This window comes from Chlamydomonas reinhardtii, chromosome 16 (assembly GCF_000002595.2).
Source record: "Chlamydomonas reinhardtii strain CC-503 cw92 mt+ chromosome 16, whole genome shotgun sequence".
NCBI classification, from domain to species: Eukaryota; Viridiplantae; Chlorophyta; class Chlorophyceae; order Chlamydomonadales; family Chlamydomonadaceae; genus Chlamydomonas; species Chlamydomonas reinhardtii.
The window spans coordinates 13407-32764 of record NC_057019.1 but is presented as its reverse complement, the minus strand read 5'-3'; the positions used below and the strand labels follow the sequence as shown (position 1 = coordinate 32764).

Sequence of the window (19358 nt, the reverse complement as noted above, 5' to 3'; positions counted from 1 at the left end):
CGTGGAGGCCTCCAGAGGAGCATAGCGCACGGCAGCCAGGGGGAGCAAGAGGCGGCCAGGGGTGGGGTGGCACAGCGTCGCATGCGGCTTGAGTGAAGCCATACCATACGATCAATCTCTTATTGACTGATACATATATCTGCTTGCCGTTCACATATCCATAGCTGATTATAGCAACACGCATCGATTTCTGGACTCCGACTTTTACTTCGAGGTTTCATCCCAAACCATTTACTGGCTTTCCTGTAAACATGATATAATTCAAACTTCACTACTTGATTTGAGGTCACCCACACAAGGGAGAAAGGTTTCGCATGGCAGGCTTCGTCCGTTTAGTTCTCGCTGAGGCTGCCTGTTGAGGGGTAAGCAACATCTACCGCTGACGAGCATATGAAACTCCAAAACATACGCCGGGAGTCGTCTTGCGGCATTGGTTCCTGACTCGGCTGAGCTGTGACCAGCCCACATCACGTTGATGGCGCGCAACAGGGTCGAGGAAATGGCAACTGGCTCGGGCAGCCACGGTAACACCGGACTCCTGCCCACGGTGCCGTCGGGAACGCTCGGTCGGGAGCGCAGCGGTTTCACTTCCTCCCGGCAGACGGGGCTGCGTCCGGAAACAAGCTATGCATCGACTACGGCATCGAGGGTACGGCTCGATGATGTGCATATGTGTGGACTGAGGACGAAGACGGGAGTGGGGTGGGGAGCGGGAGCATGCTGCAGAGCAGCGATATGCCACGAGCGCGTGCCTTGTTCCTGTTGCGGCAGGAAAGCAACGCACCTAATCCAAGGCGTATCCTCTACGACCTTGCAGGTCTCCATCACTCCTGTGTCTCTGGATGCGCTTGAGTCCATTCTGGAGAACTACAGCGCAGGCCGCGGCATGGTGCAAAGCGTGCCCCTCACTTCGACCGCCACCGCAGCTGAGGGAGAAGGCTGGAAGCGGGGACAGAGCCCCGCTGCCGCCCAGGCCCGCCGCGCCGCTGCCGGGGGCCGAGGCCAGGGCCGTTCTTCAGGAGCATTAGGAACCGGGCCAAGTTCCGTTCACGGAAAGCCAGTAGCTGGAGGCAGCCGGGTGGGGGTGGGTGGAGCGGGCGTCCCAAGCAAAGGGCCCTCGCTACGGGCTATGGGGAGGGCTTCGCCCACCACCGGTGTGTTGGACCAGAGCGGGGTGGATGATCAGGCAGCTGACGAGCAGGAGAGCGTGCAGCACGCAGCCACGCAGGCACAGCTGCCTGGACTTCCACCGGGATCAGCATTTTCCATGAGCAACCGGGCTGCAACGGTTTTGATGGTAAGGCTGCTGAAGGAGCTTCACGCAGCATGCCAATGGCACAGCACGCAGAAGCTACGCCATAACGAATGGTCTGCAGCATTGCTTTGCTTATTGGAGCAAATCCCTGACCGGCGTGTCTGCCCTCTTGTTTGCACCCGCACCGCTGCTTGCAGGGCCCGGAATCCGCAGCGCACCTGCGGCGTGTAATCCCACTGGAGCAGGGCGCGCTGGAGAATCACTACGTGATTGCAAACCCAGCGGGAGAGACGCTGATAGACCTGGAGGAGGTGTGTATGTTCATGAGGCGTGGCTGGGGCTATTGCGGGGCGTGCAGGGGCTATGTGCAGGGACTACTGGATGCGGTACATAGCAACCAAGGAGTCCGGCGGCATGGCGCAGATTATTCAAAAAATAGGACCGTTAGCACATCTCCATGACTACGTGTTGCTGGCCCTGCCGCGCAGGTGTGTGATGGGACCATGTCAGTGGACGGGCTTCCACTGGGTCGTGATGCAGTGGTGTTGCTCACGACTGCCGCGGATGGCGTGCCGGTGCCGCGGGTGGTGACCCTGGACACGGGTCCTGGCCCCAACAGCCTGAGGCGGACGGGTGGGCTAGGAGGGCTATGGGGCCCGCGCATCAGCGCGTCCGGGTCGGAGATGGCCTCCTACCGCCCCACAGCCTCACCCCGGGCGTCAGCAGCCGGCATGACAGTGGTGGAGGGCGCAGCAGCTGCGGGGCCCTACGACGGCCTGCTGACAGGGTCCGGGGAGGGTCCCAGCGCGGTGGTCCCGCCACTGTGGTCATCTCAGGGTGGGCCTGCTGGTGGCCTCACTCGCGCGTCCCTGTCAGGTCGGCCACTGCCCAGCCCGCACCGCTCCGGCACCGTGCAGCAATCGCCGCACAACAAGCACGGGGGACCAGCGCTGTCGGCAGAGCACACCACGCTGGCTTTGCCTGCAGTGCCGGCTGTAGGGTCGGGTAGTGGACTGCGCAGGAATATCAGTGGACTCATGACGGGAAGCGGCAGCGCAGCCAGCAGCTCACAATTACCGCAGTTGCCTGGTCGACCTGGCTTGCTCGACTCGTTGGGCGCTGGTGGGTCTGGTCCTGATGCGGAGGCGCCTGGAAGCCAGATTGGGGGCTCGGCGTCGCGGTCAGAGCCTTCCACTCCGCGCATGTGGTCCGCAGCTAGTGCTAGGGTTGCATCAGGGCGGCAAGACCGGCACCGACCGGCGGGCCTGGTCATCCCAGGCGCTGGGGCGTCAGAAGAGCGTGCAGTCAGGTACGCCTGGAGATCCCACTCCGTGCAAAGCCGCATGGGCTGATACTATGCACAGATCTAGCTCTCGGTTGTATGTTGGTTTACCAAGTGTATATGTCATGCCTGACGAGATGCAGCACATGCAATACCAGCGTCTGTTGACTGATTTTGCGATCCTGCAATCATCCGTCACTGCACCTGTCGCCTTGCCTACACAGTCCCACCAAGGCTCGGCTCCAGGGGCGCATCAACGCCCTCATGGCCCAGCGCAATGCGGAGGCGGCGGCATCTGGCGGCACGGTGCTGGGCGCGCCCGCAGGCGGCCAGAAGGTTCTGAGTACCCTGTCGGGCATGGAGCTGGTGCAGGTGGCGCTTAAGCAGGTGCGGCGGACAGCTATGTGGATGTGCGGGGACCAAGCTGGAATTTCATTCAAGGCTTGTATGTGTCGCTCGCTCGGCCAACCATACCGGTACTTCCATAGTTGGAGGTAGTGTGTTGTGTGGTGATGCTCTTTGTGCGGTCGCGCCTTGCTGTATGTTTGTCTCCAGGTGGAACATGGTGAGAAGACGCTCACGGACCCATGGGGCCGCCAGATGGACCCCGCGGCCAGGCCTGGCTCGCACGGTAGCCAGGCGCCTGTGGATGAGGGCGAATTCGAGACGGAGGAGGAGCGGGACGCGCGCATCGAGATTGAGCGGCGACAGGCGCGGCTGGTGCGGGCGCTCACTACACGTGAGTACTGGTAAACCGGGCTGGGGCTTTGGCGAGGGGGGGGGCGCCCATGCCAGAGTAGGAAGGACGCCGCCGGGAAGAAAACGGACTGGAGTGCTGCAGGCGAGCAAGCGGGCATGAATAGGTAGAGTACCATACAGTGTGAAAGGCTCTCACGATGCAGGTGGGAAAGAAACCACGGCGATGGCCAGTCCCACAGAGAGACAGCCCGTACAACTTGTACATGAACCCTCTTCTTTCGTCCTCCGTCCGCGTTTCCTGTTGCGGCTACACTGCTTTGGTTGATATGACATGACACGCATGCCATGCCTTTTGACATGTTCCCGCAGTACTGGTCACGGGCAGGGAGCGCAACCCAGCGCCCTACATGACGCTCAGCGTCACTGATGGATTGTCGCAGGTTCCATCGGCTGCCACATCCCGCGTGACCTCCCGCGCCGCTTCGGTCGCCTGGTCTCGAGCTGCCTCGACCCGCATGCAGTCCGCACGTGCGGTGGTGCGCTCCCGGCGGCAGTCGCAGGCGCCCGAGGACGACCTGGGCCACCTGCGCAGGGCGTCAGGCGCCTCGTCCATACACCCCATCTCGTTCGGGGCGCAGGAGCATGCTGCCACGTCGCCTCATGCCTCTGAGCCAAGCTCCCCCGTGCCTACCTCCCACCAACCCTTGCCACTGCCCCCAAAGCCTGAGCGGCACGTGCGTGTACGTTTGCATGTGGACGAGGCACACCCAGCCTCGCCCTCGCAGCGAAATTCGCATGCGGGTGACGAAGGCTGGGGGCCAGGGGAGGTCGACAAGAAGCATCAGACAGGCAAGCAGTCAGCGCCGCACAGTCCAGGCCGCGAGTCACTGGCTGGAGGCTCTCAGCTAGCATCACCGCATCCTCCGCAACGCCAGGGGGATGCAACGGGCTTGCCTATGCAGCCAGCAGCCACACAACAGCAGCAGGCGCCGGCTGAGCTGCGAACGCATTCAGTTGTGGGGAGTGAGGGTGGCCGATCCCTCCTGCCTGCCGACCTGGCAACTGTGATGCGGTACCACGGGGACCTGCTGTCACGCGGCACCGCCCTTACGGGCATTGGGGCCTGGGAGCCGCCCGACCCGGATGTGGAGGAGAGCCTGGAGGCGGCGGCGCGTGTGGCCGAGCAAGGCGGGCTGGACTTTGAGGAGCTGCTGGAGTTCGTGGCGCACCTGGACAGCGCCAACCAGGAGTTCAAGCTAGTGGAGGTGAGCTTCAGAATGAGGCAGCGCCCGCTGCCACACCCGGTGGCTTGCGAACACCTTACCTGGATTCGACTCATACTAATACCCGTGCACATGGCTCATCATGTCAAAATCATATCAAAATGCAAACTGGTGTGACCGTAGGCGGCTCGAGATCGGTCCCGGCGCGTGGAAGCCATGTTGGCATCTGCGCCGGGCGGTGGAGGTGGCCGTGGGGACTCGCCGCGCCGCATCATGGCTTTAAGTGGCGAACTCCCAGGAACGGGTGTGGACACGGCAGTGATGCACCTGCTCACGAAGCGGAGAGATGGACGGGTGTCGAACGTGGCACAGGTGGGTGTTCAGCGCCAGCGTTACAAACAGGCAGGACGGGCGTGCATGCTCACGTGGTCAACCGTGGCTGTGGCTGCAATACTGATATGTCGGATGACGCACGGTGCGCTGATCCGGGTTATATTACTAACGTATGCTGTCCTGATGTCTTGCCTGGCCGCCACGTACGGGTGTTGGGACTGTTCCCCGCTACAGTTCATCACGTCCTACTCGACCGAGCCTGCTCAGCCATCCAGCGACACTTCAACCCAGCAGCCGCCCACGCCGCCCTCTCAACCCGGTCTGTCTCAGCCGCAGTCCCAGCCGCTGGGTGTGGAGCTGGAGGCGCTGCTGGGCTCCATCACTGAGGCGCTCAGCACCGACCTGGCCGACATGGCCAACCAGGTGCGGCGGGGGCGTTAACTGGTGGGGTCGGGCGGGGTGAGACGTGGTGTAGACTCCTACAGGGTCCCCCAACCGGTGCATCTGGTCAAGCTGGGCTCTTGAGCTATGGCTTGTTGCAAATGGGATAAAAATATTCCGTACTTGCTCACAATGCAGGCGACCCGCTTTGATGAGACGTTCAGGCTTCGCACTGAACGGTGAGTGGTGACGGCCCTGACAATACGGTACCGTGTGTGTAACCACATGCCATGACAGCTGCTGCGACCACGTCCGCTGTTCTGTTGCGAGTATGCAGCAAACGGCACGCACATCTTTGATTGGCTATCGCGTCCACCTGCCTCTTGTAGGTACCTGTCGGCGCTGTGCCGCCTTAACCCGGTGGCATTCGAGGAGACGTCTGCGGCTCAGGCCGAGGCCGACTACCGCTCCAGCGTCGAGCGCGCCAAGTTGCGGCTGCGGCAGCTGCATGGGGAGGTGGAGGGCGAGATGCTGACCAGCGCCGGCAAGCCCAAGAACCAGTACGACAAGGCCGTGGCCATGTTGCAGGTGGGCGAACGTACGTGCACCCGCTGTTGTGTGCAGCCAAAAGCACCTCCAAACAAAACCTGACCCATGGCCCCTCCGCCACCGCCCCTCTTCCCCCTTCCCCTTGCAGTCCAACCGCCCCTACTTCCTTCCGCCCATGTTCACCAAGGAGGCTGTGCAGCGGGCGCCCGTGTCGTCCACCACAGGCGGCAAGCTGGCAGAGGCGACGCGACCCACCTGGGACGTGCACACATCCATCTTCCGTGAGCGCAAGAAGTGTGACGCCAGGTAAATGGGTGCGCACTGCACACAGTACATTACCCACATGGGTACCATGCGCTGATAGCTCTTTGTGTCGTCATTGTAGCACACTGCAAGCGGTAGTGATGCGTGCCCCGGTGTGGCTGCACCAAGTTTGGCTCGTGCCTCCGCCCCTGACTGCCTCCACAGGGATGTGGTGGACACCGAGGCCGTGCTTGCCAAGCAGTTCGACCTGGACTGGTCCCGAGTGGTGTCTAAGATGTGAGTGGCGGCGGGGGCCAGGGGCCAGTTGACGGGCACGGCTAGCGAGGCTGTGGTCTGGTTGCAGGGCCGCTTACGCCTGACTACCGTTCCGCCGGGATGTTTTTTTTTATAATTCTTTTTCTCGCGCCCTAGATTGGGGGGAAGTCAGGGACAGACGGAAAGGGAACTTAGCAGGCGAGGCTACAGGTGGTCACGGCTGGGCAGGTGTATCGGAGACACGGATATTACAGTCAGGGGGTTGACGAGGCGCATTTGATTCAGTTGGTTTTGCTGCCGTAACATGTGCCGGGCCACGGGGCAAAGCGGCAGTGCAGTGCGCGTAGTGGTTTCCCTTGCATGGGAGAAGTGGGCTGCGCCCACGCCGCGTCTCTAGTCTGAAGCCGCAAGCGTAGTCAGAAAACTATAGTTCGCAAGCCGCTAGAACAAACCCTAGTACCAGAACAACTTCTTGGCGGCACGGTAATGTCCCGTATGAGTGTTGGCGGCCTGGGGCGACCACCTGATGACCCCTGACTCACCTTCCACCTTTCTTCACCGGCCCATCAGGCTGTTCATGAAGCTCGTGGCGCGTGAGGACCAGGGAGTGCGGGGTAAGGGCGGCCGCCTGGCACTAGAGCAGGAGCTGGCGGAGGTGCGGCAGGAGCTGCTGGCGGCCTTCCCCCTGATACGGTACGTGCGGAGGAACAAGGCGTGCACATGATTGGTTGCTGGTAGTGCGTGTTTTGAGGGCATGCCAGTTGTGAGCGCCGGCTGAGTAAATTGTCATTCGTTTCTTACATGTGCTTGATTACCCCGCCCCATTCGACAGGTCCGCGTTCATTTATTTTTCCATCTCACCGGCAGCGGATACGTATGTAGCCGCTTGCGAGGCCGCCGCTGCTGCCGCCATAGCAGATGGCCGCAGCCCGGAGGCCGCAGCCGCGGACATAGCTGACGCAGCTGTCACGGCCACCACTGTCATCCTGTCAGCGGGTGCCGTGCGGTCCGCGTCGCCGTTTCGTCGTGAGCTTGCTCGCTCCGACTCCTCTATCCCGCCTCTTCCGCCCCCTCCGCCGGTCAGCGAGTCCGTCGCTGCTGCTCGCGCTGCCGTTGGCACCCTTGCCGCTGCCAAGCCACCCGCACCCTCGGCTGGCTACGCCTTCTTTGAGATGGACGAGAGCCACTGGCTTGCATTTTGTTCCGCTGTGGGCATTGCCGGCACAGCGCCAGGAGTGCGGGTGCATGAGCTGCGCTCACTGTTCTGGACCGTGAACCGCGAGGAGGAGAAGAACCTGACGCTGGAGAGTGTGGCCAACAGTGACTACGCCTACATGCGGTTTGAGTTCATGGAGGCGCTGGTGCGGGCGGCCTTTGCGCGCTACATCCAGGGGGGAGTGGTGACGGATTGCTCCGACGCCACCAAGATGCTGCTGCAGCACCTGCGAGGCGAGTTGCACTGGTACAGCCAGCTGTCAGCCTAGGCACCATGCAATCTGCACCATTGTTTGCCCACTGGATCTGGTATGGATATATTCCCGCCATTTGCTCGCCTCAAAAGCATAGCACCTTGCCATGTGCACACATTCTTGGTCTCACACCGTCGCGCATACAGGCGTGCTGCCTCCGCTAGCAGTGGTGGACCCCAACGTGTTCCGGCGCGAGCGGCTGTACACGGCGGACATGGAGCGGGCTATCGTGCACAACTTGGAGCTGCTCACTGCCGCCTTCAAGCTGTTCAAGGTGCGTCCGTGCCAGCACGTGGGCATCTGACAGGCGGGCAGCAAACGGACAGAAGGTACCCCTGGCACTCACTGTCCACAACACTTGATCCACCCCTGGTTATTTGTGCGCACGTTGGTTGGGTGCGCCCATCCTTGACACTACGAGCCTCTGTGGGGCTTGCCTTTGCTATCAAACTGACATGTACGCCATCACGCCAGGCCCGCGACAAGGCCAAGTACATGGACATCTGTCACTGGATGTCATTTGTGGAGTCCAACAACTTGCTGGCTCCGCACATGGGTGAGCAAGCGCTGCTGTGTGCCAGAAGCTGTGGCAGCGTTAGGTAACAGACGCAAGTTGCCACAAAGTTTGTAGCAGCTTCCCCTTCATGACCAGTCTGTCTGTTGCACCACAGGTCTAACTGTCACTGAAGCGAGGCTGATGTTCGCATGGTCTCAGGTGCGAAGGGTTCGGATTCCGGGGGCATACATTTGCAGCTTGTGCCCAGAGTGGTAAATGCATGCCGCCCTGTCCATTCAGCTTGGATCATACCATACTGACGTGAAGCGCTGTTTGCAGACGGTGGTGGTCGATGAGCTGAAGCTCCGGCGGCGTGCCGTCAGCCTCCAGTTGTGGGACTTTGGTGAGGAACGGTCGTCACGGCATTCACGTTGGCACCGTGTCCCTACGTGCCATTGTTCACATGTCCCGCTGCGTATGATACCGGGACTGTTCCCCAGCAGCAAACTAACAGAATCCTTCAGCACACGCATGCAATACCATGCACGACCACGTGCTCGGGCGGCTCATGTACGTAACCCCTTGATTGCCATGCCTGACACCCTCACCTGCAGTTGAGGCCGTGGCCCGCGTGGCTGACCGCATCTCGCTGCCAGTGACTGAGGAGATGGACAAGTGGATGTAAGTTGCTGACTGTTTGTGTTGCCTTGCTTCCTCTGTCAATTAGTGGTAGTGAGAACCACCTGTAGCTGTGTTGTGTGTGGTTGCAAGGTAATGAGCATGATGCGCATTCATGTCCCTGTAGCTGAAGCAGGCAATGACATCAAACCCCAAACCCTAATTTGACACCCATTCTAGGACCAACAGCAATGTACATTTGCCCGGCCAAGCGGCATCACTGACCCCACGTATGTCTGCGGGTGTACACAGGCTCTACAACCTCAACATTGGGCGGAACACCCCACTTCCCCCGGGCCACACACGCGTGTGGACGTACTGTACGGCGCAAACACGTGGTGAGCGTGATCCTGACACACATTCAAACCTTGAGTACAGTAATTTTGGTTGTGTTTGTTTGTGAGAAGGGGAAGAAACACGCAGGAAGTATGTGTGTTTGTGTCCACTGCAGCTGTAAAGTATATAGAATGTGTTGGTGGATGCAGCTCCGTCCAGCCATGACATGGAAGGTTTCCAAGTCCAAGACAATTTGTGCCTCTCCTGCTCACTGCTTCAAATGCAGGCAAGGGCCCTGGCCTGCCCCGCCGCGCCTCCTCTTCTGACTTGCTGGCAGCCGCCACCCGGCCCCTGGCCGTCAAGTTCCGTGCCTTCATGGACTACCTCGCGGGCCATATGGCGGACCACTGGGGCGGCAGTAACTCACATGAGACGGCGCAGAACATGCTGAGGACAGCAAGCATGCTGTCTGGTGGTGTGGAGCTGGCATGAGGTACCATACTTCCAGGGCCAGCCTTGGTGTGCCGGCAGCTGAGCATTGTGCCTTCTGTGCAGCACTTGCATGGCCTCCTAGGTACAGTATCCTTGCAGCTGCACCGGCAGCTGATTTGCAGCAGGAGGCGAATTTCAGCACTTGCGCACGGGCAGGAAGTGCAGGGCTTGAGGTGGTGGCAGCAGTGCAGGCTGGCATCATGGCATGGTCGGGAAGGGCCTGCCACTCGGCGATGCACCATCTCGCTACACTGTGGGGACAGCCGTGGGGGACAGCCATTTCTGATGATTACGTCTAATTTCTTATATTGCATGCTTTGTTGTGCACTTGCGGACTATCATCATGTTAAAAAGTGTGCTTGGACGTGTTACCCTGTCATTGCGGATGCACGTGGCAAATGGAGCCATGCACAGCAGGGGGAAAGAGCATGAGGTTGTACCACTTGCAGGTGTGCAAGAAACTTGCAATGTGCTGAGCTTGGGGTCCTATTCTTTAGGCTTGGAACCGGTCTGGTAGACCTGCTCAATCCTGGTGTAGCATCATTTTGGCATCCGGCAGCTAGTTACATGTTCTGGTCATGGAAACTGGGGAGGGGGTCCAATGCGTAGGTCCAATGCTTGTATGTCCTTTCTGCAGAGTGTAAGTTCAGTTCAACATTACGTTTTTGCACACCGTGTCATGCTTCGGGTCGGTGCATTGCAAGATGACCTGGGTTTCGTGGTGTGGACTTCACCTGAGGCAATCACCCACCTTGGAACTACAGCATCAGGCAAATTTCTGTCAAAAGAAGGAAGATACAAGCACTTCCGCCAGTTGAAATGCTGGAGGACCTCTAAACCCCAAAATCACAGTGCTAGCGCACGTGCCAGCTCAATTACAGTAGCGCAGGCTGGGCCTTTGGGCAGAGTGGGCTGTGCACTGCGTTGTGAATTCATGCTTTGCCTTGCCTGTCACGCAACATCCCTGCCTTGAATTGGCTGCAGGAATGGCTGCATGTTGCACCCCAGTCGCATAATGGTAGCCTTAACTCCCTCCTACTTTCACATTCGAACCCCAGCGTAGTGTAGCTGCGAGTGCCCGCATCACTGGACGCCCGTGCGTGAGGGTGCTCAGAACAGAGTGGGGGGCCGTTCACAGCCTGCACGCTGCCTTCTGCACTATCGTCTGCCTTTGCTGGTTCATGCATACCCCTCGACCCGGATGCACCCTAACTCTCAACTGCTTCTCATTGCGCCATCATTCTTGTTTCACCGCTCTCTCCACCACCCAGGCCATGTTGTGTTGTGCCTACATAACATTCCTACCTTCCGTCCTGCCTCTCCAACCCTTAACCAATCCTCGCCAGCAGACTGTCACTGTCCAGCCAACCCGGGGGGGGGGGCATCTGAGGCAAGGGACACCCGATGCCCTCTCACACTCAACGCGTTCCCACACCCAGCAATAATGCTTTTGGTTTACAGTAATTTTACACAGGGGGTTACTTTATACAGCCGCCCGTTCTTACTGGGTTCTCGGAGCAAGGTGGTGTACTTCCAGAATTGACGAGTGTTGCGGAACTAATGCGTACTTAGACCAGAGCGGAAGGCGGAGTGGGCTTGCACGCGGCACGAGAGTAGGCAGTCAGTAGCGCAAGTTGCGAATTCACATGTTACCTTGTAACCGACGGTAAACGCTGTGGATGGTCGCGCCTATAGCTGGCTGACGGAAGGTGGCTGCTGTATCGGGATGGCTGGGCTGGACGACGCCGGCCGGGCTGGCGTTGGGACTACCAGAAAGGATGCGCCCGAAACCAACCTGGAGAACACCAGCGCCACCGGTGCCCAGCACGACATGTATGGGAGGGAGTGAGGGAGGGAGGGACAGGAGGCGTGATGCACTGCAGCGTAGAAGCTATGGCGCTAGGCGCGAGGCAAGCAACGAATGTACGGTACATGGATTACCGGTATATCAAGGAAGATGTCAGGGCCTGCCATCACAAGAAGGCACGACTTAGATGCGCCAAAATGCACCCGTCACTTGCTGTGACGCAAAAAGGCCAAAACACACACCAATCACACCATAGGCTTACGAGGTTACTGGCAGCCGGGGCCACTGGGGTGAATGGTTGGTTGGGACAGTTGCGTGGCCGGGCGGGCAGGCGACGCAGCGTGACCCACCCGGTGGTTGCTGGGGTGTATAAAATTACAACAGTTTTTGCTCTCCCGTCCATTCACACCCATCCCCGGGGCTTGGCCTGTACAGGCGCATATGTGATACCTGTGACCAGCCGTCCTAGGCCACTCATCTATACTATTGAACCATCCCACAGCCCAAAGCGCGTGAGGACGAGCCATCCCCGGTAGCTGCTACAGCCCCACGAGCCGAAACTATTCAAAACTACAACTGGTCACCCGTACGTCTAGGACAGGCGACATCTGGGACGGTGTAAAAGGGCTAGCGCTGAACAGATCCTCACATCATGGACCTAGGCCAGGCGGCATAGTCGCACCCAAGCTATACATATGAGCGCCACCGCTGGCCATGGTGGGTACTGTCTACAGGCGAACCAAACAGCTCCCATTGAACATGTCCTGCCATCCATCCCTCCATCCATCCCTGGCGCCCGGGTTCCCTACATGTTCTGTATGTGGGTAGAATTGTGTGTAGCGCACTGCCTTGCTTGCCTAGAAGTCTGTTGCCTGAGCCTACGTGGGATTGTGGCAATGAAATGTGAACCCCATGTTGACTGTCTATGGACACCACCACCCACATGACCAAGACTTTATCCCCCCACCTGCCATCGTTGTGAGTACCCCTGACAGGTGTTCCCTGGTCACAGGAAAAGGGGCTGAGCCCCTCCACAGTCTGAGGCCGAACAACCTCATCGCCCGGACATAGCCGGGGTCGGTTTCCACAGGCACATCATAGCCAAACCAGGTGCCTAGCAATCGCGATGCCACAGCAGACCCAACCGTAGCCAGATGCAGCACAGTTGTCAACAGCCGCACTACTTGTCATGCCGCTACGCATGCCCTGCCAGCCCCACCGCGGACCGCCACCTAAACACCAGCCGGCTCCTCAGCCTGCGCGCTTGCGCCGCTTGTGTGTGTGTGTGTGTGTGTGTGTGTGTGTGTGTGTGTGTGTGTGTGTGTGTGTGTGTGTGTGTGTGTGTGTGTGAGTGTGAGTGTGTGTGTGTGTGTGTGTGTGTGTGTGTGTGTGTGTGTGTGTGTGTGTGTGTGTGTGCGTGTGTGTCAGGGGCGCTGGATGCAGCGCATTGCAAATGTGACGGGTCGTGTTGGGAAGGCGCGGCGTGTGCGTGGAGGCCTTGAGAGTGCAGGCTGTCACTGCTGCTAACCGCTGGACGCAGTACCGGCGGGTCGTGTGCGCGTGTGTGCTAGGGGTGCTATGTGCAGCGCATTGCAATGTACAGTGTATGTACTAGCTCCCTACGTCAACGGCCCTAGGCTGGACGGCTGGGGAGGACAGGCTCAACCTGTCCTCCAGATAGACTCCACCACCTACATAGGTAGGCACACATGCATCCCATCACCCGCCATGGCTAATCCAGCCACAGCCATCAATCCTGCTGCCCCGCTGGGGCGGCCTGCTCAACGCAGCTGGCCATGGCGTGCCGTCCTCCACGCACGCGGTGATGAGGCGGGTCTTTGCCGCAGCGTTCAGGCAGGGGCAGATGCAGGTTTGGGCTGGGGCAGGTGCAGGTTTGGGCAGGGGCAGGGGCAGGGGCAGGTTTGGGCGGGGGCAGGTGCAGGTTTGGGCGGGGCAGGTGCAGGTTCATTACATACCGCGCCCGGCGAACAGGCAGTCGAAATAGCATCCTTGCTTGTCCCGTGTGATACTGAGGGGATACACTACTCCCAAACCCTCCCGAGCCCTTCCCTTCCCCCAGTACCCCTGAAAACCCCTGACACCTTGCCTTGTCGCCTGCCTGTGCTTGCTGGCTTGCTGCCCCACTCTCGCCCCTGCCTAAGCATCCCTGCATCTGGGTGCCCCTATGTGTGCGGGGTGACCATGCTGGCAATGACTGTCGAGAGCCGCACGTGGCCCAAATGCTGCCCACTCCCATGCTCTTCCACTAACCGCCCCATGCCATCCGGCCCCCCTCAACCACTGCCTTGCGCCCGCTCTGCCTCTTTCGCCGCCTGGGCTTGTGCGTAGTCTTGTCTGCGTCATTCCCTCTTTATCCTACCGCTGACACGCCTCGGCCTTTTCACTGTGCCCTGCCCTTTCCTACTTTGCCTTTCCTCTTTACCACATGTCACGCTTCTGGCCTGACATTCCCTGCCTGGTGTCGGGGCTGCTTTCCTGGTCGCCAGGTAAGTTATGGGTATGTTTGTCATTTGTTGTGCCTCTTCTGCGCTACTGTGCGCCCCACCAAGCCTGGGCGGCAACATTGATTGCAGGCGCTGCTCACCCTGCTGCCCCACGACGCCTCCACTCCCTCCCATACAAATTATCGCTTGCACCTCACTCCTCTGTCTGTGCTCCACTAGTTTGGTTTGGTTTAGGTTACTTTGGGCTGGTAATTACAACCCTCCCTCCCTCCCTCCCTTAGCACGCTGGCATGCCTGGCGACATAATTGACCAGCTAGAACGCCTTGCTGCGCGAGCAGCAGATAGGCGACTCGGGCCAAATGATACGGAGCGGCAGCTGACGGGCATCCCCACCTCAATGCTGGCTGGGCCGCCGGTGGTGGGCGGCTTTGGAATGCTGCCGCTCCGAGCGCATCTACGGGGCCGTGAGGCCTTGTGGGCGGCCCGACTCGTCCAGGCAGAAGCTGCCGCGCCCACAGAGCAACACCACCCCTTGCACCGCGTTGTGGCCCTCAGCCTACAACGGCACCATCCCTCGCTGCGCCCATGGACCATGCTCACAGCCCGCCCTGACGTCCGACCCATGGGATGCCAGTTGCTGGGCGACAGCGCATCTATGAGGCTTTGGGCCATCTCCCGCCTGTGAGAGCGGTGAGGACGCCGCCACCAGCGCCAGGCGTCTGGTGCTGGGCAGCACCATTGTGGGGCAATCCGCTCCTGCCTGAGGGTGACCACACCCGACGGCCTGGCCTTGAGGCGCACCATACACGCCTCGCGGCGTGTCGCCACCTGCGCACCGTAGGTGACCTGGTGCAAGCACTGACAGCGGCGGCAGCATGGCGCACAACACGGCCAGTGGGAGCGACTAGGGGTGTGGCATGGGAGGAATGGGTGCGGCAGCACCTTGACCCGGAGACGCAGCTACGCGAGCAGCCGGCGCTCGAGGGCCTGAATAGCCTTGCAGCAGACATACCAGAGACCTGGCTGGCAGCAGCACGTGCAGTGCAGGAACGGCTCCAGGCTGGGTTGGGCCCCGCCCCGCCCTCGGAGTCGACAGTGGTTCTGCTGATCATGCCTTGCCTTGGCTGGAGGATACCTGGCATCAGCAACCCCTGGCACTGGAGAAGCTGGCTGCACGTGTTGCTACCATCACGCAGCTGGGAGACGTCAGGTAACCCGCAGCCAATTGCACACGGCATATGCAGCTGAGGCGCGCGAGACACCACCAGCAGCCCCCCCCCCCCCCACAACGCTGGATTATCGCCTTCGACCGGCTCTGGCAGAAACGCTGGGAGAACGCCCACAAGGAGACAGCTTGGCGGGTGTCAATCGACGGCATTGGCATTGCCTTTAACACGCATCTCACACATGCACCTGGTCCGGTGCCGTGTGGATGCAGTGCGACGCCAACCCACAGCCCCAGGCTACACGCGCTTTGGCAGTGCGCAGTAGCTCAGGCAGTTGTGCAGCAGCTCGCAGCACAGCTTGCGGCCCCGCCCACCAGGAAGCAGGTGTGGTTGTTTGAGGCCCCGACTGGCGTGCAACAAGCAGTGTGGGATGTAGTGGCTATGGCGGCGTTAGTGGCTATGGAGAGGGGGCGGTGCATGCTGTACGCCGCAAGGCGACGTGGCCTAGCCAACGCTGCCGCAGCACCACTGCCGCAACAACCTCTGCAGGGCCAGTTACCGCAGCAGCAGCCGCAGCAGCAGCCGCAGCAGCAGCCGCAGCAGCAGCAGCAGCAGCAGCAGCAGCAGCAGCAGCAACAACAACATGCTCAAATACAGACGGACACCCAACAAGCGATTGACACGGCAGTGATCGACTTGTGGGGTCGCTTCAAAGCATTCACCGCACTGGGAGTGCCGCGGAAGGGCTGGGATCAAGTGGGCGCGCAGCATCCCTTCCTGAGAGTAGCAAACGGCCAGTTGCGCTATCACACAGGTATGAACGTGGAACAACCCGCTCAGGCCATCACGGACAGTGACGAGGACTAAGCACCGTTCTGCAGGTGCAAGAGGGTGGGCTAGAGAGGGTCAGGGTTTCTGCTTTTGTCTTCTGTTTATGTTTGTGGTTGGGCTGGGGGGCTCCGCCAGGGCCAGCAATGCAGGGTGTGGCATCCGCCAGAGAGCGGCCCCTGCTGGTCCTCTTGAGGGGGCTTGGTTAGCTTGCTTTATGTGCCCTAAGCGCCTTGCTTTCCGTCTGTTGTGGCCAGGGGTGTAGTTTGTGGCGGGGCGCCCTTGCGTGTGTGTGTGTGTGTGTGTGTGTGTGTGTGTGTGTGTGTGTGTGTGTGTGTGTGTGTGTGTGTGTGTGTGTGTGTGTGTGTGTGTGTGTGTGTGTGTGTGTTTCTGGCCTTGGCGGGCGGTGTTTTCCTCACGTGCGTTTTGGTCTGATGTGTACGTGTGGTGTGGTGTGAAAGAGGCAGTTGTGTCTGCCCCTCTGAGGCTCCGCCTTAGCCTGCTGGCTGCTATGTGCTTTCTTTTGGTGGAGAAGGCGTGAGCCTTGTGTCTCCGTGTCTCTTTTGTCTTGACCAGGACTGGGGCCTTATCCCCTGCTGTGTCAGGCGTGCTTATGGATGAGCGTGTGGAACGCGCTCACCTTACACTAGGGCTTGTCAGCCCTAGTCATCAGTGGCTTCGCCGCTACCAAGTGTAATTACTCTCCCTCCCTCCCTCCCTCGCTCCCTCGCTCCCTCCCTCGCTCCCCCCTGTCTGTGTCCCTGTCTACATCGCGCTTGTGCACGTACCGACGCAGGGGCGCAGTGACATAGTGAAGTCGGCACGACGCTCCAGCGACAATCATTTGGTCCAGCCCTCCGAGTTCTCTCCAGCTCCGTCGTCGGAGCCAATGCCAACATATGTATGCTATGAATCTGAAGGTGCACATGGCAAACAGCCACGAGCGCGAAAGGGGCAAGTGAAGTGCAGAAATTTGACTCGTTTATCGGTTTGACAGCTGCAACTTGCAATCCTTTCCCCATTTAAGATGTTTATATTGCTTGCCTCGAATAGTGAATTTTGTCTACTTTGACACTTTGACTGCCACCTTGGCCGCGGAAGTTCGTCAGCGAGCTGGTGAGCGACCGCGGCGATCAGGTCACCAACACCAGCTAGCGGGAGCATGTAAGCGACGCATACAACTCGATGGTGTAATCGTTATCTATTGCATTTAACAGCGCCCTGGAAGAGGGCCTGTAAAAGAAAATAAATGTTTGCTCTCACCACCAGGGGCCACGTGAGTGAGTGCAGCAGTCCAGCCACGCAGCCGTTTGGCCCAGCTATTGCTTATAGACATATAGCGACTGCCGTTGTATGGTTGGCATGAGCTGGAGCTTGCTGAGGTACAGCGGTTGCCGACTTGTCGCCACTGGTGCAGTCTGCAGGCTGGACTCGACACGCCAACTTGCTGTGGCTGCTTCCGCTTGCGCTCCCAAAGCCTGTCGTTCACATGTGGTGCAAATAAAGTGTCATCAGCATGGCTGCACATTACTTGACAGCCTGCATGATACCAGCAGGCCCTGACCCGCTAGGGGGGAGGGGAGGTTCTCCTGAAATGACGAGCCACTTGATGGGCTGTAAGGGCTGGCACACTGGCTGCCAGCTCACGGTTGCATCACAAACATGTTAGGCAACATGTACATGTGAAGATGTGAAAGAGTTCCACACAGGGCTGAGAGTGCCAGGCAGTGTGTGTGGATGGCTGCAAGGCACCCCATAGCGGCACCCCCCTGTGTCGGGACAAGGGGACTGAGTGGTATGTGCTCGTCTACCATGCATGCCATGCCAATGTGCACCACATCACAGCACAGTACAAGACTCAGGTATACCTGGCAAGTGAGAAGCCCCAGTGGTGTGTGTGTATGTGGTACCACGGAAGCGCTATACCTTCTGCATGCCTGTGTGTGCTGTGGCAAGTAAGCAGTGGGATGCGCAAAGTCATTGCTGCGTGCCCAAATCTCATCACGGTCACCCACACGTGGTTCCAACAATTATTCTAGCTTTAATTATGCTATTTATGCTGTGCGAACCATTTCTGACATGTCACACTTTCCAAACCCCTCAAAACCCCCAAAACCCCCTCTTAGGGCGACCCTGGTGCCAGGGGCCACGTGAGTGAGTGCAGCAGTCCAGCCACGCAGCCGTTTGGCCCAGCTATTGCTTATAGACATATAGCGACTGCCGTTGTATGGTTGGCATGAGCTGGAGCTTGCTGAGGTACAGCGGTTGCCGACTTGTCGCCACTGGTGCAGTCTGCAGGCTGGACTCGACACGCCAACTTGCTGTGGCTGCTTCCGCTTGCGCTCCCAAAGCCTGTCGTTCACATGTGGTGCAAATAAAGTGTCATCAGCATGGCTGCACATTACTTGACAGCCTGCATGATACCAGCAGGCCCTGACCCGCTAGGGGGGAGGGGAGGTTCTCCTGAAATGACGAGCCACTTGATGGGCTGTAAGGGCTGGCACACTGGCTGCCAGCTCACGGTTGCATCACAAACATGTTAGGCAACATGTACATGTGAAGATGTGAAAGAGTTCCACACAGGGCTGAGAGTGCCAGGCAGTGTGTGTGGATGGCTGCAAGGCACCCCATAGCGGCACCCCCCTGTGTCGGGACAAGGGGACTGAGTGGTATGTGCTCGTCTACCATGCATGCCATGCCAATGTGCACCACATCACAGCACAGTACAAGACTCAGGTATACCTGGCAAGTGAGAAGCCCCAGTGGTGTGTGTGTATGTGGTACCACGGAAGCGCTATACCTTCTGCATGCCTGTGTGTGCTGTGGCAAGTAAGCAGTGGGATGCGCAAAGTCATTGCTGCGTGCCCAAATCTCATCACGGTCACCCACACGTGGTTCCAACAATTATTCTAGCTTTAATTATGCTATTTATGCTGTGCGAACCATTTCTGACATGTCACACTTTCCAAACCCCTCAAAACCCCCAAAACCCCCTCTTAGGGTTTTGGGTTTTAGGGTTTGGATGGGACCCCTTCTGAATGCGTGCAGTGCGGTATTTTGCTGTCTAGGATCCGTGGAGAGGACGAGGCTCCGTTCCAGCCGCTGGGGCGGACCAGGGAGGGGCAGGAGTCCTGGCCGTGGCCACGAGGGCCCCCTCCCACTGCCTGTTCTACCAAAGTTTGCTGCCCCCTTCGCACTGTCCACCTGGAACGTGCATACGTTTGCTAGGCATTGCAAACACTGTGATGCCTGACCAGCGGAGCCCTAGCACTCACCCTTCGAAGGACGACGAGGCCGGCGCGGCGCCCCCCTGTGGCGGCGGAGCGGGCCAACGGTCGACCCGAGCCCCTTGGACATTGGGCTGGCTGGCCCTGTAGTGGATTTTGCAGCCGGTGTCATGCTGTAAGTTCTTTTCAATGCTGAAGAGGGTTATGGCAGC

General features: G+C 59.4%; 2 protein-coding genes across 2 annotated transcripts; both read left to right on the top strand.

Annotated features, from left to right (window-relative positions):
* The first annotated feature begins 159 nt into the window (after positions 1-159).
* CHLRE_16g696050v5 (uncharacterized protein) lies at positions 160-10495 on the top strand. The gene is made up of 23 exons (XM_043071821.1): positions 160-362; positions 490-649; positions 818-1297; positions 1453-1566; positions 1744-2564; positions 2762-2924; positions 3093-3276; positions 3606-4501; positions 4643-4831; positions 5027-5215; positions 5372-5412; positions 5563-5761; positions 5871-6028; positions 6191-6262; positions 6812-6934; positions 7074-7690; positions 7857-7984; positions 8185-8266; positions 8382-8425; positions 8546-8609; positions 8821-8887; positions 9137-9222; positions 9447-10495. Exons 2-23 carry the CDS (start codon positions 500-502, stop codon positions 9650-9652), a joined length of 5073 nt encoding a protein of 1690 aa, XP_042915256.1. The 5' UTR covers positions 160-362; positions 490-499; the 3' UTR covers positions 9653-10495.
* Positions 10496-13809: 3314 nt separating this feature from the next.
* On the top strand, positions 13810-19337 carry CHLRE_16g685451v5 (uncharacterized protein). The gene is made up of 4 exons (XM_043071540.1): positions 13810-13966; positions 14560-14615; positions 15641-15905; positions 16716-19337. The coding sequence occupies exons 1-4, from the start codon at positions 13906-13908 to the stop codon at positions 16724-16726; spliced, it is 393 nt and encodes a 130-aa protein (XP_042915255.1). The 5' UTR covers positions 13810-13905; the 3' UTR covers positions 16727-19337.
* Positions 19338-19358: the final 21 nt, after the last annotated feature.